The sequence below is a fragment of the Macaca thibetana genome, chromosome 14 (genome assembly GCF_024542745.1).
Source record: "Macaca thibetana thibetana isolate TM-01 chromosome 14, ASM2454274v1, whole genome shotgun sequence".
NCBI classification, from domain to species: Eukaryota; Metazoa; Chordata; class Mammalia; order Primates; family Cercopithecidae; genus Macaca; species Macaca thibetana.
The window spans coordinates 79,862,303-79,886,549 of record NC_065591.1 but is presented as its reverse complement, the minus strand read 5'-3'; the positions used below and the strand labels follow the sequence as shown (position 1 = coordinate 79,886,549).

Here is a 24,247-nt window from a genome sequence, read left to right as displayed (position 1 = left end):
TGCTTGTGCACACAGGCTCACACACTGGGACCAGAGCCCTCAACCTTCATTCATTTTCACTAAGTGCTTAGGGAGCCTTCTCTTACAACTTCAGTGCTACTACCAATGTAAATATAACCATCTACAAAACAGCTTGCTAACTTGAATTAAAACTTACCATCATAAAGGTTTGAGCTCAAAATTAAGGGTAAAATATTCTTCTTAGAGATATGTTAACCTGTATTTTCTTAGATACATCCCAGTTTTAGCATTTTACTCTTTCCAATAAAAGTTGACTTGTTAAATACATGCTAACTTTGTTTTAATTTATATGACTTTATAAGACTGTTAACATTAATAAATTCCCAAATCAGAATAAAAAGGCTTCGTCTGGTCACATACTTCTAGGGTTTTGAGTTCAGAAAATACAAGTCATTAGCTTCTGTCTTCAGCAACCATTAGTAGATAGAGGTAGAAGTAATAGAATTTTGTTCATTTTTGTTATTCAGCTGAAATACTTACAATTATTTTTTGTCATAAACCCTGATCTGAAACTCTGATTTCAGAACTTGTGCCATATTGTCTTTCACATTTTTTAACATGCTTCCAAAAGAGAAGGAAAACTCCAGTATTGACTAGTTCTAAGGTACTATGCTGGGTGCTTTGCATATATTAATTCACTTCATCCACCTGGCAACACTGTGCAGTACATATTATTATTGCCAATTTGCAGATAAGGAAAAATAAACTTAGAGTGCTTAAGAAACTTGACAATATTCAATCAGAAAATTAACCATCAGAGCAAAATTGATTCCAACTGATTCTAATTCTAAAACCAATCCTTATCCTAAAAAACAAAACAAAACAAAAACAAAACTTATTTAGTGTTTTGCTATAGTAGGGCTTTTCTTACCCAATAGGTTGTAGAGCATTTAAGGGTAGAGACCATCTAGTTCACTGCTGAATTCTGAGTGAGTAGTCCAGAAACTGGCATCAATACAATAGGTGTCCAATAAATATCTGTTCGGTCAAATTCAGTGGGATGGTCCTGTGTGTGGTCCTGGTATATAAGCCTGCAGAAGAGAGAGTACAAGCCTATACTTCAGTAGTTGAGAGTATTTAATGTTGGTAAAAGACTGTGAGCTCTAGATTCAAACTGCTCAGGTTTGAATTATGATTTCTTAAGCTTCCTATCTATATGATTTGAGAATGTTACTTAGACTAAGTCTCAATTTTCTCACTTTAAAATGGGGGTAATAATTGCACCTTTATAATCACTTATGTAAATCACATTTTTCATGGTTAGTAAACATGAATGAATTTTAGCTAATATATAACCTTTAATTGGACTAGATTGTGGATCCCTTTTAAGCATACTCCATAATTTTATTATTTATGATGTTTATTGTTTAGAATCTGTCTTCCCATTAAAATGTAATCTCCATGGTGGCAGGAATTTTTATGTTTTAATCAGAGTATCCCAAATATTTCGAATAGTGTTGCCCAATCAAATGTTCTATACTTATGGAAATGTTTTATTATTGGCATAGTCAGTAGGCACTAGCGACATACAGTTACTGATCATTTGAAATGTAGCTAGCTAGGGTGACAGAGTACTTGAATTAAAAATTTTGTTTTGTTTTTGTTCATTTAATTTAAATTGCCACATGTGGCTACTGGAATACTATATTTGCACAGGTCTAGAATATTACATGGTACACAGAAATTTTTCAGTATGTATTAAATGAATGAATTCCCTTCTGAAATCAAAAATCAAGAATAAAGCTGCATGACTGTATATATAGTTCACTCTTTAAAGATAATCAATAAAGATGAAGCATTTTACTGATTGACTTGCTCATCTTGGAGGCTTCATGAAGTTCTAATATGATTCAGTTTGCAATTGTAATACATTTTTATTTTTATTTCTTTTTGGTGTCAGGTCAGGAAAGATTTGGAAACATGACGAGGGTCTATTACCGAGAAGCTATGGGTGCATTTATTGTCTTCGATGTCACTAGGCCAGCCACATTCGAAGCAGTGGCAAAGTGGAAAAATGATTTGGACTCCAAGTTAACTCTCCCTAATGGCAAACCGGTTTCAGTGGTTTTGTTGGCCAACAAATGTGACCAGGGGAAGGATGTGCTCATGAACAATGGCCTCAAGATGGACCAGTTCTGCAAGGAGCATGGTTTCGTAGGATGGTTTGAAACATCAGCAAAGGTAATGTGACTTTAAATAATAAGCTTAATATAAGCAAGGTTCACAAAGAAAATGGCATATAATCATCACTATCTCATAATGATAATAATATGTTTGTTTAGTGATTTGTGGTTTCCAGATTGCTCTAAGCTCTTTCTCATGTCAATGCAATGAGCAAGCAAAGCAGAAATTATTGTCTACAATTTATTATTGTGGCAAGAGGAGCAAAGCAACTTGTAGAAGGTTACAATAGTAATAGTGGATAACTGTGTTTGCTTTTTGAGGTCTTACTATGAGCCAGTCATATTTTGCATGCATTTTCCTATTTAGTCCTCACAACAACTTTATTACGTGAGTATGGTTTTATAGTAAAGGTCTTATTCATGTGTTAGTTAATTTACACAATCGATATTTAATATATTCACCTGTACGTCAGGAAATGTGCTTGCTCCTAGGAAAGAAAAGATGGCAAACACTACATTGGGCATACCGGAATGGTGGGGTAACAGAGAATAGACAGCAAGCACAAATGTGAAGAACACAGCATAGCTTGGCCATGCTGATTCCCCTGGGTAGCAGAAAAGTGGCAGGAGGTGAAGCTGAGGCAGGGCTGGAAGATGAAGGATCCTGTATGATGTGATGAGGATAATATACTTCTCATTGTTCCCTAATGTTGCCATCTGATATGTCAGGTGTCTGGCTTTTGTTCTACTCTCTTTTTGTTTGTGCCTGTATTTTTAAAATCTCAGTATCACAGGAGAAAAAAAAAAAAAAACTTTCATGGCAAAATTTGAAAATCCATAAAAAACCATAACTAAAATTTAAAAAGAATAACTATTTTTTGCTGTATATTCTGACTTTTGTGTGTCTGCATATAATTACATTATTAGGATTGCATTTTACATGGTTTTATATCATGATTTTTCCACTTTTATTCAAATATTAAATGTTTGTGGAGCACAGGCATTGCGCTAGTTTTTGGGATTCAGCTATGAATAAGATAGCCATGGGCTCTGTACTTATGAAGTTCACACTTGGGCCTTATAGTGAACATTTGTGCCCCTCATTAGCAAATGGTTTGAAAATATTACTGGAGTCATCATTCCAAAAGGCTGAGGAGGAATCTCTAATGGGTTTCCTACTGGAAAGTAGAATGGTCCAATTTGCCTTGGAGAAACTATTGGAAGACGGATTGGAGGGCAGTGAACCAGGAGAGAGAGTGGCATGGTAGTTACCATGTTCTGTGAGAACATAATGAGAGCTTAAACTGGAATAGTGGCTATAGATAGGAAAGAAAACCTGGATTTGAGAACACCACCACATTACAAAGACCAGCACAATTAAGCAAGCACTTGGATTGGAGATGATGGAGAAGAAGAAAAGGGCAGTGGTGCCACTTTTTCTGTCACAGTGGGATGTTCTTTTGTTTGAACCATTCCTGGAGAGCCTTGAAGCCTGTCTCCTTGCTCTTCTGTCACTAGCTTTTATGTTTGGAAAGTTGTTATTGCTCAGTTGCAAGAGTTGTTGTCTTTCTTTTGAGGCCTGAGTGTGCCAGTGTGCTTTTCCCTTTCATTCTATTTAAAATTTTGATTTCCCCTGTTTCTTGGGATTCTTCCTTTGGTTCAGGATACATTCCCCATCATTTTATATTTCTTGACTCTCATTGAACCTTTTTAGTTTATGTGGTTGAAGGATTTCTTGCTGTAAGGGGAGACAAAGCACAACTGAAAGGTATGATTAGGTTACAGAAATTTAACAAGCATGGTTTCTTTTTGTAGTCTATTTTCTTTTTTGAATGTTAGCCTGTTTTTTTTTTTCTTTTAATTCCAAAATGTGGGTGAATTCACTTATTTTCATTTCCTTTTAGCACCAATTTCAATTTCACTCCAAAGTTCCTGCATATTCCTTCAAATTGCTTTCTTTCAAAAAATGTCACTCTCAGCTCAGAAGCCTCCAGGCACAGGGGAGAAAGAGTAGGACTTTGGAGAACTCCTTTTCTCAGTTGATTACATTACATTGTAAGTGCTAACTAGATTGAATGACCTATACTTACATGGGGAGAGGAGTCTTCTGTTATTCATTCATTCATTCGTTCAACCAATAAATATTATCAAATACCTGCTATATGCCAGACAAATGTTCTGGGCACTGAGAATGTAGAAACTTATGAAACAGATAAAACCTTGTCTTCATGGATAAAAACAACAACAAAACATAAATAAAATATACAGTGTGTGATAGTTATTAAGTGCTAATAAGAAAAAAGGGAAAAAAGAAAGGAAGAGGCCTATGAATCTGTAGGGAGGCTTGAAATTACGTGTGGGTCAAAAGACCTTCCGAAGACATTTTTCACCTCACTCTGACATTCCTTGCTCAACCACTATAGTGTTAAACTGCCTGCTTAAGGACACAATGTTTAGTACCTCTAGGACTGGCTGACCCACCTTACTTAGGTACTGGATTTCTAATCCTCCAAATCCCTGTAAGTGTGAACTTTGAAGAGAAGCTTTGTACAGTGTTGGGGAGGGGGCACATGAGATTTCACAAGCATTATAATCAAGAGAGTACAAGGCCTTATTGTAAAATATAGAAGGCACGTTCAACGTCTCTTTTCCTTCCATACGTAATGCTATTGAGGTTGTCCTTCTGAATGTCTTAACGAGAATGTCTTGCCTGTGCCAGATTAGTATTCAAAGTCAACACTTAGAAGCTCAGGAACAATCCTGCAGCATTGACAAACTGGAGTGTCAAACTTTTTTAAAATTCTTTTTAAATATCTCTGATAAAGCTCTGCTAACTTTCTGACTATAGTATTACAACATTTACAAAACTGAGGCCTAGATTTAACTGTCTGCCTGAAGCAGAGATGGTAGATTATGGGGATAGCTATGAATTCCTTCATTTTGAGATCAGAGAACATTTTCCATAGGTATCCTTCTCTTAGACAGTCAATCGACTAAAAATTAGAGTCCTTTTGAGTGATGACATAATGTCTGGTGATAAATACCTGATTTCCTTTCTTCGCATCGCTGAAACTTCTGAGTCAAACTTCTGGCTTTGTCCCCATGGGCACATCCAGTAGAAATCCTTCAGGTATCATCATCAACTTGGACATCTCTGCAGTTGAAACTTTCAGGGTTTTAGATGAGTTAGTCATTGAAACCAGCCTCCATCTTACCACAGACCCCACTACTGAGGGAAATTTACCCTTTTGCTCTTCAGTCCTATGGAGTAACTTTCCATGAGAGTTTTCATGACTAATGCTGTTGCTGGAGCAATCATGGTAGCCCCTGGCTGGCAAGTGAATTAAGAGAGAAAAAATAAAAATTAAATACATGTTGGTGTCTCTGGTTTTTCACATTCTCTCTCCCAATATTAAAACCAAAGGAAAGAAAATAGTCTTTTCTGAGTCATATTCTTTGATTTTTAACATTTGCATTCTTTTGCTTTCTTGGCTGTATTTCATTGAATTCCCCCTGTAGATTCTCTAGGTGATGTATAATTGGGGTACTTGTGTGTCCCATTTTGCCCCCCAAATTCCTGGTTTATACCTGCTGTTCCAGCATAATTATTAATAATACCTTCATTTTTAATTTGTAATTTAAATTTACATGGTCACCCTGTAGATCATGAGCTCAACTTATTTTACTCTCTACATCATACTTTAGCTCTAATAATGGATATTTTAATATTCCTGTGTCCATATCCCATTTTTATAATCTGCTTTGGCAGATCTGTTTCTTTAGGATAAGGACCCTGCCCTTCTCTTGTTAGTATATCTTCAGGGCCTATTTCAAAGGCTGACTTGGTTTTGCTGCCTGCTGAACAAATTACCTGGTACATTCTTGGTGCCCATTGCCTGAATCTCCATCAGTTGCTGTTTTTGAATTCACTCTCTAATCACACCCACTCACCTAGAGCTACTGTGAGCATTAAGAGATAATAGCATAAGAGATAATGTGGCTGGGCGCGGTGGCTCACACCTGTAATCCCAGCACTTTGGGAGGCCGAGGCAAGCAGATCACGAAGTCAGGAGTTCAAGACCAGCCTGGCCAACATGGTGAAACCCCGTCTCTACTAAAAATACAAAAATTAGCCAGGCGTGGCGGTGAGCACCTGTTAATCCCAGCTACTCAGGAGGCTGAGGCAGGAGAATCGCTTGAACCTGGGAGGCAGAGGTTGCAGTGACCTGATATCGCACCATTGCTCTCCAGGCTGGGCGACAAGAGCAAAACTCCATTCCCCCCCCCCCCAAAAAAGAGAGAGAAATAATGTATGTGGGGCCCAGATGCATAATATCTGATCCCACCACACATAGACACACACTTTACATACTCTACACCATTCCTACTGTCTCTACCCACAGCCCATACGCCGATTTACCTGTGATGCACACAACAGCCACACTCTGGTGGAAAAATCTGTTTCTGTATCTTAGCCCTTTCCAGCCTGCTCCATTCTGCTCACATAACAGAGTGGATCAGGTGTGGCTATGCTCGCAAATACACCACCACAAACACTAGTGTAGGTGGGAAAGAATGGAGCAAGTTGTACCTATGCAATAGTGGGGACAAAAGTCAAATTCATAGAAAGAACCTCCAGTGCCTCCAGTTCTTGCTCCCCCTACACCAGTCCTACTCCTAACAGATATCTTTGGTTCTTTCTATGCTATTTATAGTGACTTTTTGGACCCACCCTCTCTCCCAAAATGTTCTAAGAGCAACAGGTGCACTTGGAAGAAGCTTATGTTAAATTATACTCAATTTTTGCCTTTTATTTGAAGCTAAAAATAAAAATGTTAACGTGTATGCTGCTGAGAAAAAGAATATATCTAATACTATTCTCTATAAGATGGTATTAGTTTCTCTTAGGGAGATGAATGGATGTTTCACGGTGTAGTGGATATTTCTCATGTTGTTTGGCTTTCTAACAACTGTTAAATACATTTGCTATCTTTGGGGAATTTCCAGCTGTAGGAAGCTCACCTCGCCAAGAAGAACTCATAAAACTTTCTTCTTTTGCTTCCTCTGCAGCTAGGCACAGGCAGATGACCTAGATTACACCAGTTGTAGGTTGTAGGCATCCATATCCAAATAATGTAGATGAAGTTATAAGATATACCTCCACTGACTTAATTTGTCACAGCACATTTAACCCTGTATTTTTAGCTGAACTGACTTGAGCTGGATATACTTAGGGACATAAAAGGAAGGGCCTGATTTGAAATCTAAAACCAGAGAAAACTTAGAATCACTTAGAATCATAATATGCAGGAAATGATGGCTGTGTTTAATAGTGATTTCACATAATGTCCACCAGTCTGTAGTACAACTGTTTGAGTCATCACTTCTGACAGATTATTAACGCCTTACATGAAGAATGAAAATTGTTTTCTGAAGTTGGGAATAGTTGAAGTGTATATGAGTCTCAAATTCAAGCTAGTTATCTATTTAAGGATCAATATAAATTAATAATAATATTTTATCTTTAGCTAATCAATTCTCTAGAGGTTCCCTACATCAATGCTTGTAATTTACTAGACAGTCTGAGGTCCAACTGTGACTAAGATACTGTATAATAGGAGAATAGAAATGAACGATCAGAGACTATAACCATCGTTTGGTTTGTATAAGGCAAGGTGTTGCATATGTCATTCTATCCTATATGGTTCATATTTTCATTACTTAGAGCTCAGATCTTTCCTGTTTCATGTTTGGACAGTCATAATAACCTGACTCCAGACTTTGCTCACTGTAGTGTTTTGCATGCTATTAAAAACTTAACCTGCTCAAGGGATGACTTTGATTTTGTCACTGCCTAGTTCAAGAATCTTCTGTAGGTTCTACTTCTTAATGATTTAAATTTAGACACCTTAGAACATGCATTAGCAAACTATGGCCTGTGGGCCAAATATGGCCTGCCCTGTAAATAAAGTTTTGTTGGAACTCAGCTGTGCTCATTGGTTTACATGTTATCAATGGCTGCATTTATGTTACAACTACAAAATTAAACAGTTGTAACAGAGACCTTATAGCCTGCAAAGCTCCAATTATTTACCATCTGACCTTTTATGCTTCAAAGTTTACCACCGATGCCTCAAAATGAGAATAGCTTCTCTTTAGTCAAGCACTGTGCTAGTGGCTTACATGCATTTTAGCTTATCCTTGAAATAATCTTGTATGGTAAGTACTGTTACTTTTTCTGTTCACAGAGGAAGCAATTAAAGTTTAAATTAGAGAGTGACTAGCGAAAGATCTCATAGTGGTGTATGGAAGAGTCAGGATTTCAAGCTAGATATGCTGACAGAACAGCTTAGCCACCCATCCTCCACACTGTACTACCTTACAACTTTTTCTAGTCTGATCTTATATGATAACTATTTATTAAGCAATTGATACATGGTAGACCAGGGACTGGGATAGATAAATGAGTAAAATGTGGTCCTAATCTCTAGGATTTTAAAGTCTAATGACAGATATACAGATGTGTAAGTACATCTTCCAAGAAATGTGACACAATGGAGCAATTCACATGGAATTTTTGGGTGAGTTGGATAAGGAAGGGTCTTTTCTCACATGTACTTTTATTCTAGTCATTGTCAGAAACCTGTCTTTTTCTCATTTTTCTGCTTTTGTTCATGATGGCCACACTGTATGGGATTATAATGCAGTGGACATTCTTTTTCTGTATTTCATTTTGCCCAACGAAGTACAGCTCTGGATGTGAGAGAAGAAACATAGAAAAATACCCTGGCTTTAGTAGTAAGGAGTCTTCAGAACTCAAATTAGAATCCCTGATTCTGATACCCTGCCCCAACAAATAATTCTTGCTCTGGCTAACTGTTAACTCTTTCTTCAGGAATTGCCTGACTCCAACACATTTTTTCTACAGATACCTATGGAAAGGGACTTAAGCAATTCATGACACCATGGGCTGACTGTAAAAGAGGATCCATGCTTCAGTGCACAGGATGCTCCAAGAATCTCTTGAAATTATATATGCAACTTTTTCGTGCCCATGTATTATTTGTAGAGAGGGCAATCATTTATTGCATACTAAGAACCTTCCAGGCATTTCACAGCTATTATCACTAATTCTTACAATAATGAGGCATTATCCCTATTTTCCATGAAGAGAAGGAGTCGTGGCATGATTAAGGGACTTGCTCAAAGCCATGTAGCCTTGTGTCATGATTCTGACCCCTAGTTATCTGGTCGAAGCCCACATTTTCCATGATCTGCGAAAGTGCTTCAATGCTTCTCAGCAGTCTTTCTCAGATTCAGAATTCATTCCTTGTGATCCTAGAGCTAAGTCTAGTTGAGGAAAGGCCTGTTTTTCTGAGGTCAGAAGGATGTAGCCACTCCGAGAACTATCGCTACTGTGGTCTCATCTCTCTAGGCAAGGACAATCCATCAGAAGAGAGGGCTGAACTGCACTATATGAGCTGGCCTAGCATATATCTATCTCCTAGGTAGTACCAGCCATATTGGTTGGAGAGAGGACACCTCTTGAGGAAACCTGTAGAGGCCATATGATGTATGAGGGTAGGAAGGTAGGAGGGGAACACAGACTTGGAAAATCTTCAGAATTTCCAAAGGCAGAGATGGAAGGAGAAAGGTATTCTAGGCAGAGGAAACAGCATGTGAAAGGCATGGAGTTGAGAAATAACAGAAAGTGCTGACAATGCTGAAGTTCAATGAGGCTGAAGTATAAGGTGGAGGGGAAACAGAGGGCAAAGCTTCGCAGTGTGTCAGACCATGTTCATTAGCATAAACACTGCTGGCTGAGAATTCTCATGGACTGTAGAAGTCTGAACTCAAAGATTCAACAGTTTCTTAGTAATGTCCAAAAGTCAAAGGACGACCATTACTTGATTTTTATTAAAAGACAAATGCCAATTAAATAACAACTCTTATTCAATTAGTGCCTTTTCTGTAGAAAATTTGGCAAATCCTAATATAAGGCGTAGTGCTTTTCAGCCTCAGCACTATTGCATTTTGGGCCAAATAATTCATAGCTGGGACTGGGAGGGAAGTATGTGTGTGCTGTGCAAGGTAGAATATTTAGAAACATTCCTTGTCTCTGCCCACTTAACATCAGTAGCACCCAACACCCCAATCAGTTGTGATCATCAAACGTATCTCCAGACATTGCCAAATGTCCTCTGGTTGGAGGGGCAAAATCACTCCCCACTGAAACCACAATTAAACAGTCATCAAAAAATATGTCTTGTGCACAGTTGGTTCTGCTGTTTTCTAGAGGGTGGGGACAGAGTCACGTCCACCTTGATTCTGTCTGAAAAAAAAGAATCATTGTAGGCCTGTTCCCATGAGTCTGTGGGAGGAAGAAAACATCTAGGAAGTAAGGTGTGTTATCTTTGAGCCTGGATCTTTCCTCCTGGATCTCTATCTCTAGCCATGGACTTGTTTCTAAAACTTCAGACTTCCATATTCTTCTGGATCTGTACTTGGATATCTTTCAGAGAACTCCTCAAACCCAACATATCTGAAACGGCATTCATCAGCTTTTCTGCAAACATAATTATCCAGTTTGGAGACCCCACATCCACACAGGCACTCAAGCTGGACACGATATAACCAGGTCCCACATTCTTTAGAAACCCCTCATTCTTGAGCATAGAAGACCCCAATAGTGAGATTTTTTTTTTCTGCTTCTCCAAGCCTATCTCTACTCTTTCCACTTATTCCATGGTTATGCTAAACTGCATCAAGTCCCCCATCACGCCTTGGTATTTCCCCAGGCTTCCTAGCTTTATGCACCTGTCTCTCACTCTTCCTTCAGGACTTGGCTCTACTGTCAGCTGTTACAGTGTCTCCTATACCTTAACATGCTATGTTAAGATGCTTTCCTTATGGGGCTGGCCCCTGCACTGCGTTGTGAATCCTCCTGGTCATTACCCAGCACAATGGCATGCACGCAGAGAGTGATCACTTGGTCAGCGTTTATTGGATGGAAAAGAATATTTTGATGCACTGCCTTTTAAGGAATCTTTCAAAAGATTGTTTTACTCTATTATTCTTGGCCCTGCCCATGTAGGGTACTTATGTCCTTAGATAACTGTGTAGAAACAGAAAAATTAATTTACTGCTGTAATTCCCAGGAGGATTCCACATTATGTAACTCCTTTTATCCAGAAAGCTCTTCAGAAACTGCACAGCAGGGATATTGTAGTGCCTTGCAGTGTGGATGGGGATGTAAACAAGAAAAATGAAGGTGAGGGAAGCTGTGCCCTCCCCGGCTCCGCCCCCCTCCCCCAATGCCTTGCCTTGGGCCCTCAACTGAGATTTGCAAATTCTTTGCTTGGCAATGCCACATAACATTCCGTAAGAATCTAACATTAGCTTGTGCACCAAATTATACAGGTCATTCCTACTTCACACTCCAGGACCAGAATATAGCAATTTTCTTCACTGAAATTCTTATAATCCTGTTTTACATGTATCTCTCATTTGTGTTTTAGCTACTGTCATTTGAGCCACCTGCAATGGCTGTCAAATTTGTCTCTTTTAAAGAAAGAAACAGAATTATGGGGAGGATTTTCAGTGATTTTCATTGATGAGACCAGGCCTAGACTTCAGTTCCAGTCAAGCACTCTATCTATTCCATGACAGTGATTCTTGTAAAAGTGGTGCATCAGGGACACGTAAGGAGCTTGCTAAGATTGCAGATGCCTTGGCCGTATTCTCAGAGAAGTCTGGAGGGGCTTAGAATGTATGTTTTGGAAAACACTGCTTTGGTGATTTTGACTTGCACCCTGGTTAAGATGCATTGTGTTGGAATTTAACTCATTTATTCATTCATTTATTCATTCTCGAAGTATTCTTTGAATACCTACTATATACTCAAGTAGGTACTTTACTAAGCACTGGGACACTGATAATGGCGCAGTTTCCTATTAGGTTCAACTCCTGGAAGACACCCAAATAAACAGATAATTACAATATAGTATGAAGTTCCAGATAATTTGATGGCTTTTACAAGAGCAGTGAGAGCAGCTGAAGAAAAAGTTGTTACCTGCACCTGTGAGTGATGCAGCTTCTTTGATGTTTAATCTGGGTTGCCAAGAGTAAGAGAGGCCTCAAAGGAAGACTGAAGAGAAGCACCCAGAATTCCTTTTTAATGGATACTGTGTAGTGTGGCATTAGGAACCCACCTTTAGGAACTCCTGGATATTTCATTTTTAGAAAGCAAAAATAAGCTTCTCATCATTTTTCTAAGATATCTAATCAAGAACGTGTTGTTATTGCAGAGTTAACCTATCATTATCAGTCATCAGAAAATTGTCAAAACAAGACCACAAAGAATCTTATTAAGAATAATAATAAAAATTGTATTTATAAAATCCATGTTTAACAGGTCTTGTGATAAGTGCTTTATTTATTTCATTTAGTTCTCACAAACCTTTATGCAATAGGTGCTATTACTATGCCCGTATTATATATTAAGGAACTGAGACTTAAAGAAGTTAAACAATTTACCCAATATCCCATGGTTAGCAGGTGGCAGAGTCAAAATTAGAACCCAACTGTCTCTATTCAAATCCCTCCTTCCATATATTTTTTTTTTACTTCTCTGTGTCTAAATGATAGTTGTATATTGCTATTTCTTGATTTACTAGATTTCTACATACTCATTAATAATTTGCTTTTCCAGATGACAATTTAATTTTCTTACCTACTTCCCCCACTCCCCTGTCTTTTCAGCAAAATTCTATCACTGCTTTTGGCTGAATCATGACAAAAATCGTGGTTTATATCATTAAAAATGAAAATATTATTCACTCACATAATTGGCTGGCTGTGCTTATTTTCAATGAATCTTAATTCCTTAATGTTTAAAAAAATGTCCATTATATTATTTATTCTGTTGAGACTGGTTCTGTTTTGGAGATCTCCATCTCAGAATCCTCTCCCTTCCTCATGCAATTTATTTTGAATGCCCTGTAGAGCCAGCACACGGCTGTAATCCTGAGACTTTGCTTTGACATTCTTGTGTGTGGGAGTGCCTGCTCCCTGGATTCCAATTATTTGTCCTGTTTTGCTGGAATATAGCCTCCTGCTACTGCTTAGGAAAAGCTGCATGACATTTCTGGGTAGTTGATATCTTCAAATATGTATTTTCTAACCGTCACACAATTTTAACTCTCTAGATGGGTGTAGATTCCTTGGTTTAAAATGATTTTCCCTTATAACTTGAAGGCACTACTTCATTGTAATATAGCATTTAGCATAACTCTTCAGAAGTCTCATACCATTCTCATTCTTAAAGCTTTGTGCATAAGCTATTTTCTTTTGTCTGGTAGTTATTAGAATCATGTCTTTACCCCTGGTAATCTAAAGTCCACAATCCTGTGCTCTATATAAACCTTTGTTCATTTATTGTTCTGGGCCCTTTGTAAGCTGTTTCAACTTACAGACTCATGTTCTGAAAACTGTTATTTCTTTGATAATTTTTTTCCCTTTTTTTCTGTGTTCTTTATTTATGAAACTCCTAGTTTGGTGTAAGCCGAACTAATAAGTCTACGAGCCTATGATTTTTTCACATATTTTCAGCACTTTAGCTATTTTTGTTTTATTCTGTTTACTAGTTTGCTGCAATTTTCCAGTCTTTTATTATACTTTTTAATTTCAGCAATCATAATTTTAATTTTAAATAACTCAATCTTATCCTGATTATTATTTTTCAAAAATTCTATCTTAAGAATGTAATAGTTGATTATATTGGTGAAGATACTGATTTTTCTGCAGTTTTTTCTGATTTTTGCATTGTCTGTTTCATTAGAATTATTTTTTCAGTCCACTTTTGTTTTTCTATTTTATGTTGATGGTCCCCTTTAAAAATTTTGAAAGCAAGACCATCAGAAGCAGATACTGAGCTCTGTGTGTCTAAGGCTTGTTGAATAGTGGCTATGGTGATTGTTGATTTGTGGGTTTTGCTTTAGGTTGGTTTTCACTGGGGACTGCATGTCAGTTGTTGAAGGTCTTTTCTCTATAGAAAAACTCTTCTTTCGCACTAAGGGTGAAGATGTCAGAGTTCTTAGTAGAGGGAAGACGTATATATTGCTGCCATATTTGCACACTTTTAGTTGATTATTTTTTCCATCTCCATACCACCTACAGGGGCATGCTAGTTGGTATCTCTTGAGTTTCAAGTCTCCTTTCTTTAGTTTGTTCAGAAGATACACCAGAATTTGACTTGTGGTGTAAATGTCTGACTGCTGGTATCCTATATGGAAGAATGGAGAAGGGACAGGGTTGATGTCCCCATTTGGACTTTCAACCAGTCTCCCTGATTTCAACTACAATTACTAAGTAAGTGTTGAGGTTCTTGGATTTTGAGGTAATTAATTAGTCCTACTATTTTCCATATCTCCCTCTACACACCCTTTAGACCATGCTATCTACACCCTGTTAAACCTATTATTACTTCTCTATTACTTTTAGATTTCTAAAAATGTGCAAATCCTTTGAATGCTGATGCTCATGCTCTCATTCTTTCCAGCTTTCTACTTCTAAAAGAAAACCAGTAGACAAAGGCACTGTCTCTTCTGTCAGAACCAATGTTAACTTTCTTGATCTTCAACCCTGGGCAGAGTGGCTTCCTTGTTTTAGAAAGGGTTATGTTACTAAGATATGTTTGCCCTCTCCTTCTCTGTTACTTTGCTTTTTTAGTATTGATTTTGTCTGACCTTGTTTTGTGGTCCTTTGCCGCCTTTGATGTGTCTTGTTTGCCACATTTGAAGCACCCTTAGATTTGTGGATGACAGTCCTACCCTCCCAAGGCCTTCTGTTTCATCACCATCTACTTCACTGCTACCGAGGTATTGATTTCTTGAGAAAGCCTGCTGAGATTGGGGGAAAATCAATATCCCATTAAACAAAAGTGAGGAGCAGCAGCAACTCCTCTGTAGCCTGTCTGTGGACCTAACATGCTAGGGGAGTGCTCAAAGGCTGGATTAGCCTGTGGTGTCCAGAGATATCCTATAGTGATGAAATAGCCCTAGGGATTATGTAGAAAAGCCAATGATGAATGTTTAAGATTTGTAAATCCATTTCCTTGAACTAAATGAAGTGGAGTCACTTTCTGAGAATAATTTTGCTTGTCAAAGCTTGCTCTGGAAATTCCTGGTCACTTTGAATTTTCTAGTGTAAGAAAAATTGTTGATTAGCTGGAAGGCAAATTATTTAGCTTTCATTTCTCCTGGGGTTCTCAAAATGAAAGAGGAATGACAGCATTGAGATGCCAGGATACTATATGTTTCTGAAACATTATGTTGTAAATCCCATTTTTAAATACCATCCCAAAAGGCTCGTTCTGGTTGCTCTTCCTGAATGAGTCTCTTTAAAAAGGAAGAGTTTCTTTGGAAGACTGTTATCACCTTCTGTGTCATCTGGTTATAAGTTTAGTTTCTGTGTTTCAGATTTTTGCAAAGAAGCATAGTCATGAGCAGTAAATGCAAACTATCAGAGTCAAAAGAGATCTAGCATTACCACAGTAGTTGAAACCCATATTTAACCCCCAAAGTAGCATAATATATCTTCTTCTACCATTTGCATGGAAACACAAGAATATTTGGCGAACACTTTAAATTAACCTGTGGTCTAAGTACTTATTTTATGGTTTTATTTATTCATTTATTCTTCAAGTAATCATTGAGCACCTCTATGTTACAGGTACTATTTTAGGCATTAGGGCTATACCAGTGGACAAAATAGATAAAATCCCTCTCACCTTGGAACTTGCATTATAGTGAGTAAAGACAGGTTATAAAATGGAAATAAGCATAATATATAGTTTGTCAGGTGGAGATAAGTGCTAAGCAGAACATGAACGCAGGGGAGCTTGTGTGGCATATGTAAAATGTGGGATATAGGGAGGAGTACAAAGAGAAGAAAGCAGTTTTAGACAGGCGCGGATGTCTAAAGGATGAAACCTTCCCTGGTCACAGAGGGAAAAACAAAAACACACAAGAGGGTGTTTTTTTTGTTGTTGTTGTTGTTTTTTAAGTTAAATATTTGAAAGATGAGCACTATTGAGCCATATAAATTCACGGAAAGAAAATGATTGAGGAAGTGGGTATAGCATGAGCAGAGGCACTCTGGCAGGAACTGACAGCTGTATTTTTGGAACAGCAAGGCAACCAGTGAAGATGGAGCAGAGTGAGCAGAGTGATAGAGATGAGGTCAGAGAGGTGATGTCGTTCTGTTGAGTTTTTAGATAATTGTAAGAACTTTGGATTTTTCTGTGAGAGAGAATTTTCTGTGCAAGAAGCCATTGGGTTTGATCAGAGATGTAATATGATTTGATCTAAAGGATCATTGCAGTGGTTTTGTTGAACCTGAATTATAGTGAGAAAGGTTGGAAGCAGGAGATCAGCTGGCATGCTATTGCAATATCTAAGAAAGAATAGTGAGAAATACTCAAATTCTACATTGTATTTATGAATGTTCATCAGACACAGGATTTATTTGCAATTTAAGTAAAGGTAATGACAGAAAGGGAGGACTTAAGGATATCTAAACAGTTTTTGGCCTAAGCAACTGTAAGAACAGAATTGGCGGCCAGGTGAGGTGGCTCACACCTGTAATCCCAGCACTTTGGGAAGCCGAGGTGAGGGGATCACTTAAGGTCAGGAGTTTGCAACCAGCCTGGCCAACATGGAGAAACCCCATTTCTACTAAAAATAGAAAAAATTAACCAGGCATGGTAGCAGACACCTGTAATCCCTGCTATTCAGGAGGCTGAGTCACAAGAATCACTTGAACCCAGGAGGGGGAGGTTGCAGTGAGCCTAGATTGTGCCACTGTACTTCAGCCTAGGTGACAGAGCAAGACTATCTCAAAAATAAATAATAATAATAGAGTTGGCAGTTTTTGAATGGGGTCATGAGATACAGAGGGATCAATGGGAAGAGATATCAAGATTCATTTTTTTATATGTTAAAGTCTAAAAGATTACTATACATGTAAGAGCAGATGTAAAGTAAGTAGTTATGTATGATTCTGCAGTTCAGGATAAAAGTCCAGGCTGCAGATATGTTTGGTTGTTGTGAATATATAGGTAATATATAAAGATCCCTTGGGAATGAGATTACCTTGAGAACGAATATAGATAGAAAAGAGAAAAGGACTAAGGACTAATATCTTGGCATTCCTACATTTAGATGAAGAAATGAGGCCCCAGAGAGGGGAAGTAATAGAGGTAGTGTAGGTGTTTTTCAGAATAGCCAAGACTAGAACTCAGTGGACTCTCCTCAGTAGACAGCCCTAATAAGATTACTTTTGAGTAGCCGGACTTTTCACTTTTTTTCTCTATGCTATTCTTCTGAGTAGTAAACTGGGAAGATTTTGGACAAGAAAAAAGTCAGATTATACATCATTGGTTCTCTCTTTAAATAATCAAAACTTACATTCACTTACTGTGTTTCTGCTAGTTGGTGGGTCTAAAAGTTAAAGTAGAAAAATAAGGTTATTAAATGATTATCCCCCTCTATTCTGTCAACAGTGTATTTTCTTTTAAGTCACTGGGAGGTGTAGCATGGGTCAGAGGTGTCTAGGGTGTAATAGGAGCAAACTTTGACCAGATTTTATAGTAGTTAGAGATTTTTAAATCTGACTTAAAGAGCATAGTAGCAAGCCTAAATTTTAGGTCTACAAAAGGGCCAAAATATTCAGATCTAGAGTTCATCATCTAGATTGAAAGTCAGCTTTTGTTACTTGCCAAGAATGTTCAAAACGTTAATATATAACATTCGTATAAAACTTTCAAATTTTGAAAGTTTCTAACATTTATTTTCTTATTTGGCTCTCATAAATTCCCGGCACAGAATGACTTTTCACTCTTTGGTAAGACTTGTTTATTAAGACGTCCTGCTGTTGTTCAAGTGAACTGGCTTTGGGAACCCTTACCATTCTGGTTGTCTTACTTGGACACTGTAATCTGTCCGTATGCCAGTTTAAGTGGAGTGGTCAGATCTGTTGACAATATACTAGATATAGACTGAACAGAGCATGGGATAATGGGACTCTAAGCTACCTTTCCTGGGCCACAATATTTCTATTGTATGTAGTAGTTCACTACATTAATTTATTTTCAACAGCTGTATCAAACTGTTAGAGACATGTTGTACGTATGGTCAACTAAAAATCCCTTATTTTTCTAAATAATATGCTGTCAAATGAAATCTTGTGCATTTAAACTATTGACTTGAATGCACATGTAGAATTTTATTATTAATATCTATTAAATATTATTCTGTGGTTTCAATCTACAATTCCAATTTCATTTTTAATCTATTATTTTTACCCTTGAAAGTAAAACATCTAGCCTGGGTGTAGTGGCACATGCCTGTAATCCCAGCACTTTGGGAGGCAAGGCAGGCGGATCACCTGAGGTTGGGAGTTCAAGACCAGTCTGACCAATATGGAGAAACCCCATCTGTACTAAAAATACAAAAAATTAGCCAGGCATGGTGGCGCATGCCTGTAATCCCAGCTACTTGTGAGGCTGAGGCAGGAGAAACGCTTGAACCTGGGATGCAGAGGTTGTGGTGAGCCGAGATTGCGCCATTGCACTCCAGCCTGGCCAACGAGAGTGAAACTCTGTCTCAAAAAAAAAAAAAAAAAAAAAAAACAAAGGTAAAACATCTATTTCAGTTAGAGTTGTGTTCATCTACATTTGAAAGAGACCCTAAAAAGAGTGACTTAACCAAAGAAGAGCTCATTTATAACATGAAACAAGTCTTGAGGTATGTACCCAGGACTGGAGCTGCAGTTCAAGGACATCATAAAGGGCTCAACTTCCTGGATCACCAGCCTCAGCACATGACTTTCTCCCTCATTGTTATAAGATGAGGGTATTTGTTTCTGCTTTCTTTTCCAGTGTAATACAGTTCCATAAACTTGGCAGCTTAAAATAACACACATTTATGATTTCACAGTTTCCATGGGTCAGTAGTCCTAGCACAGGTTGGTTGAGTCCTCTACTCAGATTCTCATCATGCCAAAACCAAGATGCTGGCCATAGCTATGTTCTCATCTAAACCTTGGGATCCTCTTCCATGCTCATTCAGGTTGTTGGCAGAACTCAGTTCCTTGTGGTTGTAGGACTAAGGTTTCTGTTTTCTTGCTGGCTGTTGCCTGGGTGTTGCTCTCAGCTCCTAGAGGCTGATCTGAGTTCTTAACCATGTGGCCTTTTTACAGCATGGCAGCTTACCTCTTCAAGATTAGAAAGAGAATCTGTCTCTAGTTTGCTACAATGAAATCTTATGGAAGGTAGCCTCATCAAGGGACTGACTATGCCATACTATCTTGGGAACATTAGAATTAAAATTCTGCCTGTCGTATTAGTTTCTAGGCAGGATTAAATAACCTGGAAAGGTTAAGAGTAAAAGGCATGTAACAACTAACTCTGCCTGCCCCTCTTTTTAAGTTTAGAAATCAGATGAGATCAAGCACGTTCAAAGTGGTATGGCCATAGATTAAAGTTCAGAAATTGATAGTTTTATCGGAAACCCCACTTAGTAGACTTTGTTTACATTTCATTAGTCATAACTGCAATTAGCACAAGGAAGCCAGGGAAATAAAATTTTAGCTACCTATGCAAAAATCAGCATTCTGTTAAAAAGGAAAAGGAGATACTGCATATTGGTAGCCAGGGTAAAAATTGAAATGCCAAAGTAGAGAAAATAAATTTGTTTTGTTTAGGAAAAATGGAAATTAATAATGGAAAAAAAATCACACAGAAATTCCTACACAGGATGAATCACTGCTAACATTGTCATACTTGACAATGAATATCATATTGCACACAATATGATATAATTAAGTACATTAAAAATGTACTATAAGGATTTATATAGTGAACTATTTATAAATATAATTTTTAATAACTGAACAATACCATATTATAAGGATATTCATAATATCCCCTATCTTTAACTGTCCTTTTCTTATAATACATTTTTAGTTTTTACTATTTTAATAATGTAAAGATGAGTATTTTGTACATGAATTTTTTTATATATTTAAGATTATTTTATTAAGGCTTATTCTTACATTTACTAGATCAAAGGGAATGGACATTTTTATGTTCTTGTCACATATTTTCATAGATTTTCAAAAACGATGAGCTAATTTATACTTACCAACAATGAACTGAAGTAGTCATCACTCTGAGAACATTCTAAAATTCTAATTTCATCCCTCATGTTAGTTTCACTTCTTCCCTTTGGGTCTAACAAAAATTTGATAAGTATGCCTTTTATGACTTCATCCAATCTTCTGATAAAAATGAGGATACTTCTGGACAGGGGTTTGAGCCCTATACTACCACCTGAGAAGCTATTCTTATTTAATGTAATTAAATAATTAATAGTCTTCAGGCACAGTTTGAGCCCATAAATATCTAGCCATTTTACTTTGGAACCAACCCATAGTCACCTTGTCAGCAGGGACATTAAGAGGGGCGTTATACTAAAGATCAGATGTGCAAAGCAGTCTCCTGATTGCTCAGTCTGAAATCCTTACTATGGAAGAAAATGAAGTTAGTTTATTGTGTTCAGGTCTCCATTCTCTGTGTCGTCTTCTAGACTTGTAGTGCTAGTCTGTCTCTTCAGTGATAATACTTTTGCTCTGAATAAACTCCAAAACAGTCTTTTTCTGCGTTTAGTATTTTCTTCAAGTTTGTCCTTAAACTTCATTTTAGCTTCCTGAGCCCATGTGGATAGTTCAGGCACTACTCGAATCTGTTCTGCATTCACTTCCCTTCTCCTTCTGTCTTTTGTACATGTTATTTTTAAACTTGATTTTACCTGAGATGTTCCTGTAGTCAAACTAGCTTCTTTTAGATGAATTTCCTTTTTCTTCTTCCTTGGATTACTCATGATTGTATAGTTAGAATTTCTGTTTCTGAGCTTCCTGTCCTTATTTATTTTCCACACTCAATTTTATGGACTGTTTCCCATCTGTGAGAATAACCTACATAGTTTTCCATTCATTGTTAGATATTTCTATTTCCAGTTTTTGGAATATTTCCAAATGTGCTGCTCCTTTCCTATTTTCTGGGCTTCAAAGGCAAAATAAAGATATTAGAACTTCCTATGCTATCCTTGGTTCAAAATTTATTGCTGTTATTTTTTTATTCCACACCTTTGAACATGAATATTAGAATTGCATATGCACGTTATAGAGAACTTAGAAAAGGATCACAATTATAAAATATAAGATTCAAATTATTTGTGATCAAACCACTAATTCATTTAACTGTCATTATTTTTGTTCTGTTTCATTCTATAAGAAATATGTGTGGCCGGGCGCGGTGGCTCAAGCCTGTAATCCCAGCACTTTGGGAGGCCGAGACGGGCGGATCACGAGGTCAGGAGATCGAGACCATCCTGGCTAACACGGTGAAACCCCGTCTCTACTAAAAAAAATACAAAAAACTAGCCGGGCGAGGTGCGGGCGCCTGTAGTCCCAGCTACTCGGGAGGCTGAGGCAGGAAGAATGGCGTAAACCCGGGAGGCGGAGCTTGCAGTGAGCTGAGGTCCGGCCACTGCACTCCAGCCTGGGCGACAGAGCGAGACTCCGTCTCAAACAAAAAAAAAAAAAAAAAAGAGAAATATGTGTGTATGTGTTTATGAAAAATAACTCCATCTTATTCATTTTAAGCCATATTTGTCCTTAAAATGTCAGCTTACAGAATTGGCTCATTAGTTATAGACCTATAATTACATATACATAATAACAACTAGAGGCAAAAGAGAAAAAAATAAAAGGTACCCAGGATGTGTGAGAAGAGCCATATTGTCTTCTGAATAATGTTTTATAATGCAAGAAAGCATGTAATATATCATAAGTGGTTCTCAGCAACAAAATTAACATTTTTAAAGTTCACAGTTGAAGCAAAAACATCTTTACTCTGGCAAAGGTATTGTCTTTTTGAATCTATTTGCATCAGTGGATTCCATAAAAACAACCACAAAATCAGAACTGGGGTTAGTTCTTTTTTGTTTTTGTTTTTGTTTTTTTGAGATTGAGTCTCACTCTGTCTCCCAGACTGGAGTTTAGTGGTGTGATCTCGGCTCACTGCAATTCCTCCACCTCCTGGGTTCAAGCAATTCTCGTGCCTTGGCCTCCTGAATAGCTAGGATTACACGTACATGCCACCATGCCCAGCTAATTTTTGTATTTTTAGTAGAGATAAGAGTTTCACCATGTTGGCCAGGCTGATCTCAAACTCCTGACCTCAAGTGGTCCATCCACCTCAGTCTCCCAAAGTGTTGGGATTATAGGTGTGAGCCACCGTGCCCAGCCAGTTCTTAAACGATAAGAAATTTCCTTTATTTCCTTTTCCTTTTCTTTTCTCTCAAATTTATTGAGCAACTACTTTATACCTTTCTGATGAGAGGTGCCTTTCTTCAGGTCATTTATGTTTCAACTCTACTTTCCTTATCTTGCTTTTTTGCATGTCCAATATAATAGCCTCAATTGTCTACTTATTCTGTATATGTTAAGGCACTCAGGTGCCACTAGATTTGATCTGTTTGATAATGTGTAAGTTTATGGAAAAATATTTTCTATTCCTTTTTAAAATTATGCATTGCTTATGTTTACCTAAAATGTAAATGCATATATCTACATTGGTATAGATATACAACTGTCCGTATAGTGATACAGTAAATACAACTGAGGGTTTCCAGATTCAAAATCATTGAGCCATGCCAGGTTTGAGCTCCTCCTCCCAACCATTCCTCTTCCTCTCCCGCTACAAGTTTTCCCAGTAGAAGTTGCCACTTCTACATACTGTGTCTCTCAAGTCACGGTAACTGACCAATAGTGTCCACATGATCCAAGTGAATCCACTTGTGGTCTCTGGGACTTGGAGTTGTTCTTGTCTTGAGTATGAACATGTGCCTGAAGCTAAAGTCATCAGAGTCCTTCCTCAAGATTTCTCTAACTGAAGTTGAGGGTAGGAAGCCTTTTCTCTTTAGTGGCAAAACTATGAGCATATGAACCCAGAAGCTCTGAACTTCTTTATTTGTAAAAACCTGAGGGCAGATAGGAAAAATTAAGGTGATCTGATGGTATTTGGGAGATTAATTTTATTTTCTAAAGTTCCTGGAGTAGCCAGAGTCTTTCAGCAATTCTGTTATTCCTGGGAACTACCCTCCAGATGGCCTAGGTGATTCAATGGGTTTCTGATTTTTGCAACCAATAACTTAATGGCTAATCAAGTTGATAGAGTGCACTTGCTCTAGATAATGATTGTTTAACAAATGCCTTATATTTAAACTCTCAATTTGAGAAATCTTTCCCATTAAGGGAACATTATTCTCAGCTCTCCCACAAGTTTAACTACATTAGTCAAGAGCTTGAGATAGTCTCAGGAGTCACCTTCAATTCTGTTTGGAAAAAGGGAGAATATAAATTATCTCCCTTCACAGCTGGTGAAACGGATGCCAGAGAGAGGACTTGACCTGCCCATAGTGACCAAGATAGTTTGTAGCAACATCAGGCCTAAGACTCAAGTCTCCTAATTCCCTGTCCTAAGCTATCCTGAGTATAAAGAGATTCAATGTAATGGATATCGGCATAGAGAAATCACAATTTCTTTTGTGCTTTTTAAATTTGAATCAGCTCATTTTTCTTTCCCTTTTACAGAACAGTTCATTCATAAATTACATTGTCAGCACTACATGCCAACACTCTATGATAGCTGCTGTCAAGAGAGACACTCCAAGTGTGTGTCACTTCTGCTCTCAAGAAGTTTATTATCTAGAGAGAAGGTAAATTTTAAAATGCAATTGTACATGTATGTGACCGTAGATACTATAGGGGACTGTTAGGAGCCACCTAGGAGATGGAGCTAACCCTACCTTGCTAGGGTTCTGGATTGGGGAGCATTGGTCTGTCAGAGAGGATAATACCTTATCATAACCAATCAGATCCATTGTTTCCAACTTTGCATTATATCATCTACTCTGTTAAAATCATATTTTAAAAAACACATGTATTTCAATTTGGGCTAGTCTCAGGAAAAATAGAGA

At 37.6% G+C, this 24,247-nt stretch overlaps 1 protein-coding gene and 1 long non-coding RNA gene across 2 annotated transcripts in view; one reads left to right on the top strand and one right to left on the bottom strand.

Annotated features, from left to right (window-relative positions):
• The window catches only part of LOC126934772 (uncharacterized), an 84,831-nt gene that overhangs the window by 30,764 nt on the left and 29,820 nt on the right, over nt 1-24,247 (bottom strand). Inside the window, exons 5-7 of the long non-coding RNA XR_007719111.1 lie at nt 5,389-5,475; nt 5,189-5,310; nt 893-1,052 (exon numbers count right to left, since the gene is read on the bottom strand). This is a non-coding gene — a long non-coding RNA (uncharacterized LOC126934772). The remainder of the gene's footprint in view (nt 1-892; nt 1,053-5,188; nt 5,311-5,388; nt 5,476-24,247) is intronic.
• Nucleotides 1-24,247, top strand: part of RAB38 (RAB38, member RAS oncogene family) — a 62,175-nt gene that overhangs the window by 25,089 nt on the left and 12,839 nt on the right. The window contains exon 2 of the mRNA XM_050755566.1: nt 1,922-2,202. Within this exon, the coding sequence (XP_050611523.1) occupies nt 1,922-2,202 (281 nt within the window). The remainder of the gene's footprint in view (nt 1-1,921; nt 2,203-24,247) is intronic.